General features: G+C 42.8%; 3 protein-coding genes across 4 annotated transcripts; 2 read left to right on the forward strand and 1 right to left on the reverse strand.

Annotated features, from left to right (window-relative positions):
* Positions 1 to 712: 712 nt before the first annotated feature.
* LOC102701733 (GDSL esterase/lipase At5g55050-like) lies at positions 713 to 2853 on the reverse strand. 2 transcript variants are annotated; one of them, XM_006656445.3, is made up of 5 exons: positions 2281 to 2853; positions 2053 to 2201; positions 1696 to 1950; positions 1363 to 1612; positions 713 to 1158 (listed from the first exon to the last, which is right to left on the reverse strand). In XM_006656445.3, exons 1-5 carry the CDS (start codon positions 2654 to 2656, stop codon positions 938 to 940), a joined length of 1251 nt encoding a protein of 416 aa, XP_006656508.1. In that variant the 5' UTR covers positions 2657 to 2853; the 3' UTR covers positions 713 to 937. The 2 variants fall into 2 exon arrangements, with proteins under 2 accessions (XP_006656508.1, XP_015693777.1); XM_015838291.2 differs by having other exon boundaries at positions 714 to 1158; positions 1360 to 1612.
* A 6758-nt stretch (positions 2854 to 9611) lies between these two features.
* LOC102722781 (expansin-like A4) lies at positions 9612 to 11147 on the forward strand. The gene is made up of 2 exons (XM_006657295.3): positions 9612 to 10020; positions 10166 to 11147. Exons 1-2 carry the CDS (start codon positions 9748 to 9750, stop codon positions 10808 to 10810), a joined length of 918 nt encoding a protein of 305 aa, XP_006657358.1. The 5' UTR covers positions 9612 to 9747; the 3' UTR covers positions 10811 to 11147.
* A 5115-nt stretch (positions 11148 to 16262) lies between these two features.
* Positions 16263 to 17267, forward strand: LOC102723067. The gene has a single exon (XM_040525594.1). The coding sequence runs from the start codon at positions 16263 to 16265 to the stop codon at positions 17091 to 17093; it is 831 nt and encodes a 276-aa protein (XP_040381528.1). The 3' UTR covers positions 17094 to 17267.
* The last annotated feature ends 407 nt before the right edge of the window (positions 17268 to 17674 follow it).

The raw sequence follows: 17674 nt of genomic DNA on the forward strand, positions 1-17674 counted from the left end.
TTAAATATGTATAAAAAAGTATAGCGACGGAGGGAGTACGTCGTTATTTGCTCAGCTCGATCGATCGATCGATCTGTAATTGACCATAAATGCAAGCTAACTACTCTGAATGGCCACTGGAACTGAAAGCAACTGTAGTTCGTCACTGAATCGATTGCATGGTTGCTACTAATTGATTGATTAACGTGCAGATTGCGTGTTCCACACCTACTGCCGCACTGATGCCATCAGCACATGCGACACATGCATGCGTCCACCCAAATAAACACATGCAGGAATAATATTAAATTTGCTTAATTCCATCCACCAGTTAATAACGACACGCCATGTCATATATTTGGACCAACTCGATCGGTAGGTTGGTAATTTTTCTCATAGTTGTACGGGTGAGTAATTTGTAACTCGGTGAAAAGAATGGGTGGAAAGTAATATCATAATATAAGATAATTTTCCAGTATTCTCAAACATTGATTAATAGATGAATTTAAGTATAACTAAAACATCTTATAATATGAAACGGAAGGAGTATATTAGTTCTCTATCCATGCTTTAATTGATAATGTCATTAATTTTTTTTATAAGTTTGACCATTCGTCTTATTAAAAATTTTGTGTAAATATGCAAACATATGAATTATAATTAAAATATATTTAGTAATAAATTCAATCATAACAAAATAAATAATTATTATGCACGTAAGTTTTTTTAATAAGACAAACAGTCAAACATGACAAAAAAATTAACAGCGGCATGTATTAAACTATGAAGAGAATATATCATAATTTTGTCTACTAATCATGTGTACGTGCATGCTATTTTGTTTGAATAAAAAATTCTATGTATATATTTATATGTATAGCTGCCGTCACAGCCAGCTGCTGGCTGGCTTATTGCAGACATAAATAAATACACGACGATGTATACAAAATCGAAATTGCTAGGTTGAGGCTAGGTGTTTGAAGTTGATGGGCTTGGTTAGTTGGGCCGGGCCGTCGTAGTAGGCCGCGGCGCTGAGAAAGCAGGCCCGCTGCGACGGGTGGACGCGGTCCCAGAAGGCCCACTTGTCCCGGTCGCTGCACAGCATGGACCCCACCTGGCAGTCCGCCTCCGCTCGCAGCCTCCCGCTCCCGCAGCACGCCTCGTCAACGTTCGTGTACCCTGCGATACGACCAAGTCAAACAGCTACATTAGATTACAGCTCTATTAATTAATCTCCTCTTCATTTCATTTATTAATACAAATCATAGAGTTATTAATGAAACCAAATTGCATGCATGCACGCACGCATGCATGTCGTTAATTAATTCGGTGAATAATTTATTAATCGAATCGAATGGGGGAAGTGACAGTTGGTAGTACCACCAGAGGCCATGGGGTCGGCGAAGGCGAGCCGTGCGATGGCCTGGGCGTCGGCGAGGGAGTAGGAGAAGGCCGGCAGGCGGGCGGCGAGGCCAGAGAGGAGGGAGGCGAGGGCGTCATCGAAGCCGGCGGCGAGGCGGTTGAGGTCGTCGCTGCAGGCTCCGGTGGGGCTCATCGCCCGCACCAGGGGCACGCACCCCACCAGCCCCACGTTGATCACCCCAAACTTCCTCGCCCCCATCCCGTACAGCTCCTGCACGCGTGCACAGTCTCAATACCTCTCATGCATCCATCGCCTCACCTGCCATGGATGGTGTGCTCGTATATATAGCTTACCATGATGGCGTCGGAGTATTTTCCGACGAGGTCGGTGTAGAAGGCGGCGACCTCGGCCGGCGTGGCAGACCTGTTCCGCTGCTGCTGCGCCGTGGCGAAGACGAACATGTCGTTGTTGGCGACGCCCAGGAGGAAGAAGGAGCGGGCGATGTGCGCGCTCACGGCGGCGGGGCTGCCCACCTTGGCCACCATCGCCGCCCTCGTCGCCTCCATGCTCCGCACCTGCGTCGACAGCGGGATGCATCTTCCTGCGTACTGTAGTCAAGTATATATCCATTTAATCAGAAATCAAAACTAGTTAATTAATTGGGACAGACAGAGAGGGAGTAAGCTAGATCGATCGATGAATTGGCGTACAGTGGAGTCGAGAACGCCGGCTCCTCCGGAAGCGAAGTTGACACCTCTGGAGAGAGCATTGATGGCAAGGGTGAGATTGGGCAGTGGCCCTGGCCCCTGCAGCAGCGACAGATAAGCCGGAGGGCTCTCCTTGAACCCCAGCTTCATTGCTGCATATATATATATATGTATAGCTAATTAATTAACGATGTGACGATCGAGATGCACAGAGAGATTGGTAGTACTCACCGAGATAGTCGGCGAGGTTGTAGCCATTGCTGAAGCGTCCGGTAGGGATGGAGGCAGGGTAGTCGATGCCGTTGTATGGCTTGTTGGCCCTGAACACATCCTTGCCGGGGAGGTAGTTGTTGTTGCCCACGTCCAGCGTGGAGTCCCCCAGCACGAACACCGCCGGCACCTGCACCAGCTGCTGTGCACCGCCCAAACAGTACTGCTGCTGCAGCAGCAAATGGACTGTGATGAATATCATCATCGTCATCAGGCGACCGACACCCGTGCTGCTGTTGCTCTTCATGTTGTTCATGCTCATGGCTAGCTTAGCTGCTTGAATTAATCTGTGAAAAATATAAAGATTGAGTGGATGCCAAGAAATGGGGAGGCACATCGATACGCATATTTATATATAGGCGAGGCGAATGGCGGGCAGGAACTGCACATAATATACACATAACATGGGTGCAGTGTGTGTAATATATATATGGCGTGATGACTGATGACCATCGTACGTTATACTATAGTGCTAGCTTGGACCGACTCAAACCCAGTACTTAACATTTTGTTAAGTGCACCGGATAGCTAGAGACGTGTTGAAAGAAATCAATAAGTACTGGTCCATATATTAATGATACACACGCGCAAGTGATAGTAGTGCAATCTAGCAAGCTAAGTGATCATAGTAGTGCAATCTAGCAAGCTAGGGGAATAATTAGAATTGAATTGAATTCAATGACCATGCATGATGTATAGGTGCATCGTTTTTTGGGAAAGTATTCTAAGACCCTTGAGGGATGTCCCATCGTCTATTGCATGCTAGCCAAATAATCATCAAAAAAATTTTAAAAAATTATTAAGGTAGATTAATATAAGATATATCAGTACACAAACATGCGAGTTTAAATATGACTTCTACAATCCATAACAAAAATAACAAATTGAACTCTAAATAGTATACGTATACTCACAATCATATTTGTTATTTTTGTTATGGATTGTACAAGTCATATTTGAACTTGCATGTTTACGTAATGATATATCTTATATTAATTTATCTTCATAATTTTTTTAAAATTTTTTAATAACTATTTAGATAGCATGTAATAAACGAGAAACATCCTCTCGACGGTTTAAAATCCATTCCCTTTTCTCGATGGTTACCAAGTGGACTGCACGTACGAAGACGCAAATAACATACCAGTACTAGCTACCTAATTTTCTCGATGGTTACCAAGTGGACTGCACGTACGAAGACGCAAATAACATACCAGTACTAGCTATCTAATTTTCTCGATGGTTACCAAGTGGACTGCACGTACAAAGACGCAAATAACATACCAGTATTAGCTATCTAATTTTCTCGATGGTTACCAAGTGGACTGCACGTACGAAGACGCAAATAACATACCAGTACTAGCTACCTAATTTTCTCGATGGTTACCAAGTGGACTGCACGTACGAAGACGCAAATAACATACCAGTACTAGCTATCTAATTTTCTCGATGGTTACCAAGTGGACTGCACGTACGAAGACGCAAATAACATACCAGTACTAGCTACCTAATTTTCTCGATGGTTACCAAGTGGACTGCACGTACGAAGACGCAAATAACATACCAGTACTAGCTATCTAATTTTCTCGATGGTTACCAAGTGGACTGCACGTACGAAGACGCAAATAACATACCAGTATTAGCTATCTAATTTTCTCGATGGTTACCAAGTGGACTGCACGTACGAAGACGCAAATAACATACCAGTATTAGCTATCTAATTTTCTCGATGGTTACCAAGTGGACTGCACGTACGAAGACGCAAATAACATACCAGTACTAGCTATCTAATTTTCTCGATGGTTACCAAGTGGACTGCACGTACGAAGACGCAAATAACATACCAGTACTAGCTATCTAATTTTCTCGATGGTTACCAAGTGGACTGCACGTACGAAGACGCAAATAACATACCAGTACTAGCTATCTAATTAGCTAGCTAGTCACGTACACGTACATAGTGCATGTGAACGCAAGGAGAAGGAGAAGGATATCGAACGTGGCGTGCGTACCTGCTGAGCCGGCATATATACGCAGGCCGCGCTTGCTAGGTTCAGACTTTCACCTTCGATGTATATATGTATATATATACCTAACGTGCAAATCTGCCTTTCTAGCTCCGAACAAACAAAAACGAAGAAAAATAGTGCAAATTTATATGGTCATTTTTTCTATGTAAAAGTTGGTACGTGGTATAGAAAACAGTGGTAACTTTTTAAGATAAGGATGAGGATGAAAAAAATACTCAATTTATATACACGTGGATCGACCGAATTTGAGGCTGACCACTGGATGGAGGGCGTCCAGTAGTAGTGATCCATTACAATTATGCATATCTGTCTATGTACTATCTGTTATATTGAAATGAAATGAAATGATGGCTAAACGGCCAGGACAGGACAAGACAGGACGGGTTTGTTGGTGTGTCTGCATCATATATATCAAAAAGAAAAAGAGAAAAAGGAACGCCCTTTGCGATATTGCTTGCTTTGCTGGCCTGATTAGCGGCAGACATGCATGCGTGCGCGTTCTTCCCACTCCCACTCCCACGACCACATCGATCTCCATTTTCAGCTACGACCACTACACACCATACGATCGATCACCATATACATCGGAGATAAAAGTCAAAATTCCTGACCTTCTCATACATCAAAGATAAAAGTCAAAATCTTGTTATTTCCTGACCTTCTCATACACACTACAATCCATGTCCGAGTAATTTACAATGTGCGGAAGGATCGAGGAGTATGTTTGCACACGTAAAAGGACGGGCAGATTAAAACGGTTGATTTTTGGTAGAGTATATATAATTTATCGAATTAAAAAAAATTGGTCGAATAGTTAAAAGATATTCTCCAAGATTCGATGCATGCATATTTCTAGTAGCTAGCTAGTCATCGATCGGAGCTCGTGGATCATATGCGTGCAACACAGTTCTGCTATGTACTCCACATGCGAAAATGCATGATTGATAGATTAGATCCAAGACATGTCGTCTGGCTTTAGACAAGGACAATCTGAAATTCTGAAACCCATCGTCTTTTTTTCGCTTGCTTAATTTCCCCGGCCTGCATCAACTCAGATGGGCCGAATTCTTAGTCCAGCACACATGCATGTATGCAAATTCCGATCCAAACCTACGTGAGTACTCCTATATCGATAGGCCTCTTAACCCTCCAGCCCATCACGTCCATGATCTGTAAAATCTATCTTCTGTTACTTTACATTAAAAACAATGATATCTCATAATATCTTTTTAAGGATGGGAAAAATACTCAAGCATATATATATCAGCATATATATATATATCAGCCCAGGTCGATGGCATGTCTTCCTTCAGTGATTCAACCTGCATGCGGACTGACATAGGTATGCACTAATATGCGTATTAGTCTTTTCTACCATTATTGAAAAAAATATCTTAAGATGTTGTATCTTTCAATGTAAAAATTTAGTATATTGAGGTATAATATACTTAAGTTATCAAAACTTTACACTAAAAAATTTGCTACCTCAATATACTTCTCAAGATATAGTAAAAAATATTATATATACATGACACTTTACATCGTTGTTACATATGGTCACCCCGAATATACTTCCTTCCTCCAAATATATAAGCAAATTTAATGTTTCACATCATTATTATATTTAGTATTGGTTGTCACCTTTATCACTTATCATACAAATTTCTTACCGTCAAACCCGCTAAGTACTCTATCATCATAACTACTACCATTCATTTAATACTCCCTCCTTTTTTTTTATGACCTTGGTTAGTTCAATGAACTAACCAACATCATATATTTAAACATGGAGGAAGTAATATATTTGGATGGAATTCACAGCGTTATTATTCCATCTGGTTTCTTCAAGTTCTGCTTGTGATGTTGGGGGAGAAACCATAAATAAATGATTGTAGAAGGTTTAAATCATCCCAAGTTTATGAAACTAGTTAGACCCAAAGTTCATAATGCTAATTACATTCCTTCGAAACGGCCTGTAACTGAGAAGTCGTCAACATTCAAAAGCCATTTGGGACTTGTATTAAGCTTTTGAGAGGTTTACGGAACAAGTGATTAATATAGAGACAATCTTGTTGGTCATATTGCGGTCAGTTGTCAAAAAAGCACTCAATGTGAGCATTAGCCATTAGAGAAGTGGATGTCTACCTCCAAAGTTTCAGGCTTGCGTTAGACTGCAACTGGTGGTAGCTAATGGAGATGCGGATGTAATTGTACTGCACTACTGCTGCTGCGACTACTTTTGATCTCTGATACGGACAAAAAGGAGTCAACATTTGCGTCCATGTTAACATTTCCTCGATCCATTCGATTAATCTCGGCAAAAAGATACATTCTGAATTTGACGACCATAAGCAGCTAACAGGTCGAGACGCTGACAAGAGATCGAGTTTGTGAGAGATCAGAAAATTCAGAAACAAATTCTGACTGAAGAGTGATCGTGTGGCAACTGGCAAGCATGCATGCAGACGATCGAGATCGATTGGTCCCAGAGCTATGCCCTTGCACAAAGGGCAAGCATAGTCGTCACAATTCAGGGTCCATCTGGTTTTGTTTTTGCAGGCAGAGATGTGCAGCATGTTTGCTCCCGTGAAGCTTTGCTTGTCGTCAATGGAGGGCTCTGCTCTGCTCTGGCCATTGGGGCCCTCTCTTTGTTCTGTTTCTGCATTCATGTTTGCTTTGCATGGTCCCATTCCAGATGGTACATCTTACCAGTATTAACATTGTATATTTATTTTTATCCTGCCAAGAGCATCTAGGTGAAGTGGACGATACGCTAATACCTGAAAAAAATAATGCTTAGCCATAATGCCCTATCATTTGTCCTCTAGCAACGGGCAGGTCTCGTAATTCCATTGGTTATTTCTGATTTTTGTTTGTTCAATGAAGAAATTAGTTTGCAACTATCAGGTCTACGATTGAGCCAGAGTAGTCAGCAACCACCGTATTTCCCTATCAATCCATATTCAGATAGAGACTCGTCAACTCTGAATTATGTAGAGCATCTACTTTGGGTATTAGAAATCTGCAAATGAGTACATTGTTCATTCCATGGCTGATAATGGTTAATTTACATAATCGCACGTTGATACACAAATAATCCCATATCCATGAACTATATTAAATCTTTCCACAGCTAGGGACCCTTGCAGATAACACATCGCTCGGTGATTTGGCATCTTGGATTTGGCACCAAGTTATTCAGACAGATCATCCATCACCATAATTAAGCTTCGATTGCCCAGGCAAGATCCATTTACAAATCCAATCAACTATGTACATGATGAACTCAAGTAGTCTCAATGATGCAGGCTTAATCATGGAAAAAATCAACTTTGTGGCATGCACATCGTTTCAGTTTCATCTTTGTCCTCTCCCTTGCGTCCGCATAAATTTTTTTGTGCTGGTGGTTTCTAATCTGCATTAAATATTAACAGAAACATAACCTAAAAAAATCAGCTCGGAAAAGAATCAAGAGATCGATTAACTGAAAAGAGAGAACTGATACCTCCAAGAACACAAGGATTTTATTCCATCTAGTGGCCGGTGACACTGGCAGGGAAACTTAGCACACTAGACTCTGAAAGAGACTTTTGTCGAAATCTTTGATGCATCGAGCCCTGTCGATTCCAAAGATTCCTGTCACTCTAATTTGGATGGTGGCATTTGGAGCTGTTCAGCCCGTGTTCTAGTTAAGTTTCAGGGAATGTACACGTAATGCGTGAGTTCTTTGTTCTGTCTGAATTTTTTCTTCGTCGGGCAGTTGCAGTGGACCTGCGCTGGCAGCCCTCACGGGTCTCAGACTCTCAGCATGGATGGCTATATTCAGGCCTCGGTTAGTTCCCAAATTTTTTTTTTCCAAAAACATCACATCAAATTTTTGGACACCTAAATAAAGCATTAAACATAGATGAACCAAAAAAACTAATTACACAGTTATGTAAGAAATCTTAAGACGAATCTTTTGAGCCTAATTAGTTCATGATTAGCCATAAGTGCTACAGTAACCAACATGTGCTAATGACGGATTAATTAGGCTTAAAAGATTCGTCTCGCGGTTTCAGGCTAGCTGTGAAATTCGTTTTTTCATTCGTGTCCGAAAACCCCTTCCGACATCCGGTCAAACATTTGACGTAACACTTCTCTTAAATTTTTCTCAATCCAGACATCACCTCATTCGTTCGTGACATTGCCATATAACTCCATGTCCCTCTCGGTCCTAAAATATAAGTGCTTTTTTATAAGTCTTCTGTCTCAACAAATTATAACAACTTTCATTTAGAGCCTCTTCAGAACAGGGTTCATAATTTTGGATTGAAATATCCAAAATGTAGAGCACCCCTCCATCGCCCAAAATTTTCAGATTTTTGTGAATTTTGAAATTTTAAAATTGACCAAAATTTGTCTAAACTAATTTATTTTGGACTGAAATTTTAGTTGTATCGGTGCCCCCATCCCCATAGAAACGCTAGCTGAAACCAATATGACGAACTCTGCTTTGGAGCACGTAAGTTTTACAAGATTTTCATAGAAATAGTTCAGTTTCTCTAAATTATCTTTGAAAATCCTCCAAACCGAGGACGAAGCATTTAATCATTCATAATTAAATTACTTCATCTTATCAATCGCAGTCATCACTATTTTTACTTTGCCTTTCTCGTTAATACACGTATCTAAAATTAGAAGTTGTTATATTTTATGACACGTATCTAAATTTAAAAGTTGTTATGTTTTAGGAGAGATGGAGTATATAGATTAGGTGATCATAAGTGTACTGTACTTGCCAGACTTGTAATAGAGATAATAAATAAGTAGCGTTCTCTCCAGAAAGGAAAAATACAATGAATGATAGTCGTATAGTTGGTAGAAGCAATGATGGGCAGGAAAGGGATACATGAGCATACATACACCAACGTCTTTTTGCTTCCAAGTATACTTATAAACCAAAATTTAAATTCTTTTAGGGCTTCAAAAAATTTAAAATTTAAAATTTATATTTATAGTTGATTTTAGAGTTTTTTCATCAAAGTTTATTTTTCATCCTTGCCTTTTAAATTTCTAAAAATACGTATATAAATTTTTATTCATAATTATTTTTTCGTTTGTAAATATGGGGTTTGAATTTTCCATAAAAAAATCACCCCAAACATAACATAACACATAGGCTCGTGGTGGCATCGATCAGAAGGATCACGGGCAAGCGCATATAGCAGATCCGTAGGAGGAGGAGCAGGCCGGAGAGACGATGACGATAATATATATGCATGCATATATGTCACTATCACGCACGACGCTCCATTAATTCTCTCGCGTTTGCTTGCGTCTTTGATCCATGAGATGAGCCTAGCCTATAATATTACTAGCAAGCACGTACGTACAGTGTTTTATTTGAGGTGCAGCCATGGTGGACGTCCATTTCTGCCACAGAGCCACCGCCGTCGTGGTGCTGCTTCTTCTTCTTCTTCACCTTGTCGTCTTCGCCACCGTCGCCCACTCCCAGTACCCCTGCGATTGGTGCCCTCCACGTCACTCCACCGTCTCTCTGCTCTCCACGCACGCCGGCAGATATGCAGGTGGCGCCTGCGGCTACGGTGCCGCGCCGATGGAGCTCAGCGCTGCCGCCGTCACCGCCGACCTCTTCCGCGACGGCCATGCCTGCGGCGCCTGCTACCAGGTATGTGATAATCAGCAATCCGTCCATGCGTGTGTATCCTGATCAGCTGATTGAATCCCTCGTCTCGATCGATCAATCGATGGAAAGAAGGAATGAAGAATGCCTCTGATTGATTGGTTTTGTTTGGATGGATATGATGATGCAGCTAAGGTGCAGAGACCGGAGGCTGTGCGGCGAGGACGGCGTCAAGGTCGTCGTTGCCAACCTGGTGAGGCAGCCGGAGCAGGAGGAGACGAACCGGACAGCTGATGGATCGCTGCAGTTTCGCATCACCAAGGACGCCTTCGCGGCCATGGCGAAGCACGACGGCGTGTCCGCTCATGAGCTCACGAGCCTCCGCACCGCACAGGTCGACTTCAGGAGGGTGCCTTGCGAGTACAACAAGAGCAGGAGCTTGGCGGTGAGGGTGGAGGAGGCGAGCGCCAACCCGAGCCGCCTCGCCGTCCGGTTCCTGTACCAGGGCGGCCAGACCGACATCGCCGCCGTCGAGATCGCGCCGGCGAACGCCACGCCGTCGTCGTGGAGGTACATGACGCGGCGCGACGGTGTCGTCTGGAGCACGCCGCGCGCCCCGGCCGGCCCGCTGCGGCTCCGCGTGGTGGTGACGGCCGGCTCCGGCGGCAAGTGGCTGCGGAGCGACGGGGAGGTGCTTCCCGCAGAGTGGAAGCCCGGCGAGGTGTACGACACCGGCCTGCGCGTGACCGACGTGGCCGTGCGCTCCTGCAGCCTCTCCTGCGGCACGACGCCGGACAGCCATGGAGATGGAGACGGAGGGGAAGAGCTGAGATGACACTTCGACGTGACGCGCACCAAGAGAGCTAGAGGAGTCATATGCTTTGGAAGTTACAAAACCAGGGGCCTGTATGTAAAATTTAGGACCACTAGCAACAGACTAGTACATAACAGGGTCTTTTCTGCAAAATGTTTGACCGCTACCATTTTCAGCGATCAGATCAAATATTGGAATGCTGGAATGCCTCTGGTTCCTGCGTATAATTCACAAATTAATGCAGAGTATAAAGGTACAAATTAGCTTCAAAATTAGGCAATTGATGAGCAACGATGCATCCTCTGGAGCCACCTATTAGTCAACTGCTTAAAAAAAAATGAAGATGTTGGATTGGAATCGAACGGCCAAACAAATTAGCATGTGAAAAACAATCACATATCTTAAAATAAATCTAATGGAAAAAAAACTGACTGACAGATTAAAAATTTTCAAGCGACCAACAAATAGCAAACATGGAGTATATTATATGTACGTAGACATTAAAATTGAATGGGTAATCTCTACCGCTCATTCAGATCAAATCAATAACAAATTTGTACTTCTCATTAGAAATTTAGGCAACGATGAACTGTGGGCCCTCGACCTGAAGTGGGCGACAAATATAATAATAGGCCGGTGTGGGCTGACCCACGAGGAAGTAATCGTGTGAGAAAATGGATGGGCCATGAATTAATTAAGCGGCCCATGAGTCAGCCAGAGAAAACACTTGTACTGCCCATGGGCCGACCCACGAGGATGTAATCACAGTCCTAGCTAGACTCCTGCTCAGTTGTGGTACCGAATAATTTCAGACCAGCTCCAGCCTCTCCGATTATGATTTTCAAATTCAAGAAATTTTGGTCTCGTTTTTGCTACGTTTTAACCACCTTCCCTTTGCTTTTCATCCTTTCTCTTCTTCACAAGTTATTTCGTCGTTTTGCAACCTTGTTCAAAACACATGCGTAAGCACTATTGCAGTAGCCACAATAAGGAACAATATGCCAATTATGATTCTTGTTTACATCTCCGGTGTCAATCGTAACTACTCCATACATTTCATATTATAAGATATGAAATGCACCATTTGTTTTTTTTCTCTTAAAAGCCGAATATATAACAGAAATGCAGAATGTCCATATTGATTTTTAAGAATACATATTTATTTTAACTTATCTTCTTAATAATCACAGAAAGTGATTGGGAACAAAAACTCTTAAAGTTATCTAAAATCAAATCATGCAGTTCAAAATTCGATGCAACTTCGCACTTCTCTCTAGTTGGAAAACATGAAGTTGCGCCTACTACTCTCTTCTCTTAATTTGAACCCCTACTTTTCACTTCCGTTGCCATTGCCCTTTTCTTTTCTTTAGTGGTATAAATTTTCTATTGGCGTGGCTTTTCTACATTTTACATTGATAATCCAAGTGTTCTAAAAGTATGTACAATAGCAGGCTATAAGCCAGCTACAAGTATATTTTAAAGAGATAAGAGGGGAGAGAGAAGAGGGTGAGCTACTAATTTGTAGCCAGCTGCACACGAGCTCCAAGACAAAATATGTGTATGACATGTGGAACCATGTATTAATGTTTTATAGATAACTATTGTACAAATTGACTATTAGATTGATTATAGATGAATTAGAGCTAGTAGTTGGCTATATTATTGAACTTGCGCAGGTTTTGCGTCTTCTACTTGGCTAAGCAGCACTGGCTGAAATTAATGTTTTGGGTTTTCTTTCTCACGGTGGAAAGGAAGTGAGGAGGCATGCATGTATGGTAGTGCTAGCTTAGCTTGTTTCTGAATCTGCCTGTGATCTAGAGATTAATAAATAAGGTTCGTTTGGGTGTGAGCATAGATATGATGCGGCAACTTGGAGGGTTTTAGTCTACTACTTAACGTTTGTACGTGCTGGGCCTCGCCTCGATCGAAGCATGCACAAAAGCAAGTAGTAGTCCAGTTCAGTACGTCCAGTTGGCCTGCTTTGTTGGCGCTGATCGATGAATCAATACTTACTTGTGTTAATCGGTGTACATAGCGTTGCTGCGTTACAGCATGTTCAATAGTACAGTCAACCACGGCATCCAAATCATCTATGGTGGCCAATTTATATATGTAATAGCTATATCTATAAAACATATATATATATATATATATATTATTTTGTCTCACTTGTCATACATAAATTACGTCTTGTAGTCCGTACTACAGTTGCCTATAAATTTATAGCTCACTGTTTTTCTCTCTCATCTTTTATATTTTTAAAATACTTTCATAGTTGTCTTCTGCTATCGTACCTCTCTTATATTACACATTTGCACGTCTACGTGGATATATATCGATGTCCAGCAGAGCAGAGATCGATCGAGCAGTGGATAGTGTCAGAAGAAGGCCAGGCCAGCTGCCACTGCACGGCCTGAATCTGAATGTCACCTCCTCATCAACTTGGCTGCACCGTGTGCCCTGTACTGTACATGTGTGTGCTTGAAGTGCTCATCTTGATCGCTGCGCTGAATGCTGTTAATTTGCTGCTTGTTCATGGATGGACAGGCTCAGGTCAGCTCGAGAGAATAAACAACATGGCATTGGCAGCCAGTTGGTGATGTGGCAGCTGGCATTTACGGGTTGATTTTTTTGATTAAAAAACTAAACAACATATTTATAAATAAAAAATAATTTTATTTTATATGTACGTATTTGTAGTGATCTAAAAGCAAAAGCCGAAAAATAAGCTTCGCTGAAAAAGCCTCACAATTAACTTAAAATTTTAGATTGAAAAATTTAAAGTTTGGTTTATAAACATAATCAGAAGCGAAAATATAGGAGTGTACATATATGTTTATGTGCCACGTGTGAAGTACGACCAGCTGGAAGCCATGTCAGAAGCCAATTGGACTCATCAATTTTGCGCTGGGGATTTGCAGACAATGCAAGAATCTCCTCTTGGCATCGGCCGGCGGGCTACCCGCTAGTTTAATTTGGTTCAGTACGTGTGAGTGAGTTAGGGGGTGTTTAGTTGGTGAAATGAAAATTTTTGCATGTCACGTCAGACGTTTGACCGGATATCGGAAAGAGTTTTTGGACAAGAATGAAACAAACGAATTTCACGGTTGGCATGGAAACCGCAAGACGAATATTTTGAGCCTAATTAATCTGTCATTATCGCATGCGGGTTACTGTAGCACTTATGGCTAATCATGCACTAATTAGGCTCAAAAGATTCGTCTCACGATTTCTCACATAACTGTGCAATTAGTTTTTCGATTTATCTATGTTTAATACTCTATTTAGATGTCTAAAGATTTGATGTGATGTTTTTAGGTGAAAATTTTTGAGAACTAAACGGGCCCTTACCTAGGGTTCAAACAGGATTAGGTTTATGGATGGATGGATGGATCGAGCACGAAGCACAAGCGAAGCATCTGCTCACCCGCCGAGAACTTGCCAGCTACCTCTGCTTTGCCCCTCTCTCTCTCTCTGTATATATAATGGCTTAATTAATTTAATTTGCAGTGTAGTTTGCTCCTCCTCACCTCGCGGATCATGTCCTGTCAATGTCCAATTTAATCAATCATCATTCGCCAATCTCTCATCTCATGTCGTCAGTCAAATTATAAGCAAGGAAAACCATCCATCGTCATTTGCATTAACCACCCACTCGTGCGCATGAACTCATTAATTCAGTTTTGCTAGCACTAAAACACAAGTTAAACAATACACCAACCTGAACTCGATCGGCCAACAGGCATCTGTACCTCTCTCTCTTCTTGTGTAGTACTTCCTTCTAACTTTTTTTTGACGTTGATTAATTTACTTTTGAATTAGCTAGCCAACATCAAATATTTAAGTATTGAGGGAGTACTACCGTAAGGTACTAGTGTTGGCTAAAGAGTTAAGTTCATGCATGTTATGCACATTGTAACACATACATCGCGCAATGTGTTTCATTTTAAAAAGTTTTAGTACCTCTTGCTGTGTAGTATCTCGAGATATCGAAGTTTTATATGAAAAATATGGTAACTATCGGGATATATATATATCTTCTCTCTACAATTGCACATATTATCAGTACACTTGTCATTGGCTAGTGTTAGTAGTTGTAAGTACGCTGTAATTAACGTTAGAAGCATACTTTGAGCTAGCTAGCATGCGGCTAAATTTGTCTGATCTGGCCTAGCTTGAGATCTGTCCAGCTGACGACGCGTAGTATAGTAGCAGATTTCCTTTGTCTGCCTGCGCCCTATATAGCTTGCGTTGCATGTCTCGCGGATCATGTCTCCCTCCCTACCTACCTACTAGTATAGGTGATTAAGCTATCAATCGATGCTTGCCCCCACACACGTACAACGACTCACTCTTGTGTTAAAGTTCGATCGACCATCCCAAAAGATAAGAACCAGCTCGAATATATATATATATATATATATATATATATATATATATATATATATATATATATATATATATATGCATGTCATATCACGTATATGCATCAAATTAAGTGTCTCTCTGCGATACCAACGGTCGATATAATACTAGGGCGGCGTTCGTCGTCCCTGGAATTTCTAGGGTTAACTTATCTCTTTCCGCGCGTACCCTTTTTAAACTGTTAAATGGTATATTTTTTATAAAAAATTTTTATAGAAAAATTATTTTAAAAATCATATTAATCTATTTTTATATGTTTTAAGAATTAACAGTTAACTAATCATATACTAATCGTTTTTCGTGCCGGGTAATCAAGGCCTAGGATATATACATATGATATACTCCATCTATCTAGCTTGCATGCATGGTGAGGTGTTGCTGTGTGTGATTGATCTACTTCCACTCCTTCATTATTAATTAACCTTGCAAACCAACGTACTGATAACATATTTACCAAATTAAAACTGATCGATCAGGAGCTCAAGTAAGATAGGTTTAATTTCTGATGACAAGTTACCATTTTATTTAATGAACAGATGAAAGGAAATTAACTAATTAGTTAACCTATCAGGACTAGTACATATGTTAATTTCCCCTTAATTAGCTTAGCTTGCTCTGCTGTCACCCAATCTCGATCGATCTCTGAGACCTGATTTTCTGCAGATGACTATCACAAATCTGATATACTATATACTAGTATTAGTGAAGGCTAAAGATGCAGAGACGTGAAGAGAGAAGAGAAACCAAGAATGATCCCTCCACGGTGGCCATCCAGCACTGCAACAATACAGTGGTACTCCTACAACTGCATGCCACTTGTCTCGTCTGACATCGATCTGACAAACAAAAAACCACTGCATTTCAACTTTCGGCACATGCACATGCACATTTGTCACTCACCAACCAACTAAAAAACCCTAGCTTAGCGGCTTGCTTCTCCTCCTCTTCACCATGCCATGCCATGCGTGAGCTAGTGTCGTTCTTTCTTTACTGTATATAAGAAGGGCGCGCGCCACCAACGGCGCCGCACGCACGCACGCACGCAGCTATGGCGCCCAGCTTCGCACGCTCCATCTCCTTCCCGCTCAGCCCCTCGAGGTCCAAGACGCCGGCGTACCACGCCCGCTCCATCAGCCTCCCCTGCCGCTCCCACCCCATCCTCGCCCACCTCCACACCCACATCCGCGCCGTCCGCTCCTGGGCGCAGGACCCCACCTCCGTCGCCTCGGGACTCGCGCACGTCGACGCGCTCCACGCCGCGCTCGCCGAGCTCCTCCACCTGCCCGAGGCCCAGGCCGCGCTCTCCGCCGCCAACGACCGCCTCCTCGACGCCTTCCTCCGCCTCGCCGACGCCCACGGCAGCTTCCAGGAGACCGTCGTCGCGCTCAAGCAGGACGTCGCCGAGGCGCTCGCCGCCATCCGCCGCCGCGACGGCGCGCGCCTCGCCTCCGCGGTGCGGTCGCAGCGCAAGGCCGGCAAGGAGCTGGCGCGCCTCGCGGTCGCGGCGAGGGAGGGCGCCAGCAGGCCATCCCGCCTGGGGCTCGGCGGGAGCGCGGCGGAGGTGGAGGTGACCGGGCTCCTGATGGAGTCGGCCGCGGTCACCGCGGCGGCGTCCGCGACGCTGTTCAACACCGTGGCGTCCATGTCCGCGTCGGCCTCGGCGGCGGCGTGCTCTTGCCGGAAGACGGCGGCACTGGTGTGCCTGATCAAGAAGACGTCAGCGACGTCGGAGGAGGAGAAGGAGACGGCGGTGCTGGTGGAGAGGCTGGAGGAGCTGGAGGAGTGCATCGACGAGCTGGAGAATGGCAGCGACAAGGTGTTCAGGAGCCTCGTGCAGACCAGGGTTGCGCTGCTCAACATTCACACACACATCTTCTAATTAATCACGGCGATCCATCGATTCTAGTCAATGCAAGTGCTGTAAATATTATTCCAAAGTTTTTGTGCAGTTACGTCGCACATCCATATATATGTGCTTCGTGATTGCTGTGTATGCATCTGCATTGTGACAATGTAAAAAATCTTCCCATCAGAGCTGAGCTGAGTCCATGCCTAATTGAGCTCAATACTTAAGTTGTTGAGATGTTCGCTTAATTAGTATGGCTTGATTTGCATGCTTATAGTCTCGAGTGTTTTTTTATAGAAGTCTCAAATGGTTTTGGAAATATATGTTGATTTGATATCTCAAAAACAATATATATATCCTGGAGACATCGTTTCATGCGTGTTTCTTGATGCGTCTGATGATGAGTATCAAGATTTAATAAAAGTATTCTGCAGCTCCATGATACACATGCAGAAGCTTCTCACCCTTTATTTCATTGCTGCGTGATTAACGCAGAGTAAATAGCAGCACAAAAAGTTTAACTGGGCCGACGGATCAATGAAGATCAGTAAGGAACCAGAACCACATGAAAAACGAGGCCCGCATTGCTGCTCACGAATTCACTAATAAAAACT

Source organism: Oryza brachyantha, chromosome 6 (genome assembly GCF_000231095.2).
Source record: "Oryza brachyantha chromosome 6, ObraRS2, whole genome shotgun sequence".
Taxonomy (NCBI): Eukaryota; Viridiplantae; Streptophyta; class Magnoliopsida; order Poales; family Poaceae; genus Oryza; species Oryza brachyantha.

Bases quoted from the DNA above. Each gene is read 5' to 3' on its own strand.
- LOC102701733 (XM_015838291.2), bottom strand. From the start codon at position 2,656: ATGTGCCTCCCCATTTCTTGGCATCCACTCAATCTTTATATTTTTCAC. The intron at 2,202-2,280 runs GTGAGTACTACC...ATATATATGCAG, and splicing joins CAACCTCGCCGACTATCTCG to CAATGAAGCTGGGGTTCAAG. The intron at 1,613-1,695 runs GTAAGCTATATA...GCACGCGTGCAG, and splicing joins AATACTCCGACGCCATCATG to GAGCTGTACGGGATGGGGGC.
- LOC102722781 (XM_006657295.3), top strand. From the start codon at position 9,748: ATGGTGGACGTCCATTTCTGCCACAGAGCCACCGCCGTCGTGGTGCTG. The intron at 10,021-10,165 runs GTATGTGATAAT...ATGATGATGCAG, and splicing joins CCTGCGGCGCCTGCTACCAG to CTAAGGTGCAGAGACCGGAG.
- LOC102723067 (XM_040525594.1), top strand. From the start codon at position 16,263: ATGGCGCCCAGCTTCGCACGCTCCATCTCCTTCCCGCTCAGCCCCTCG.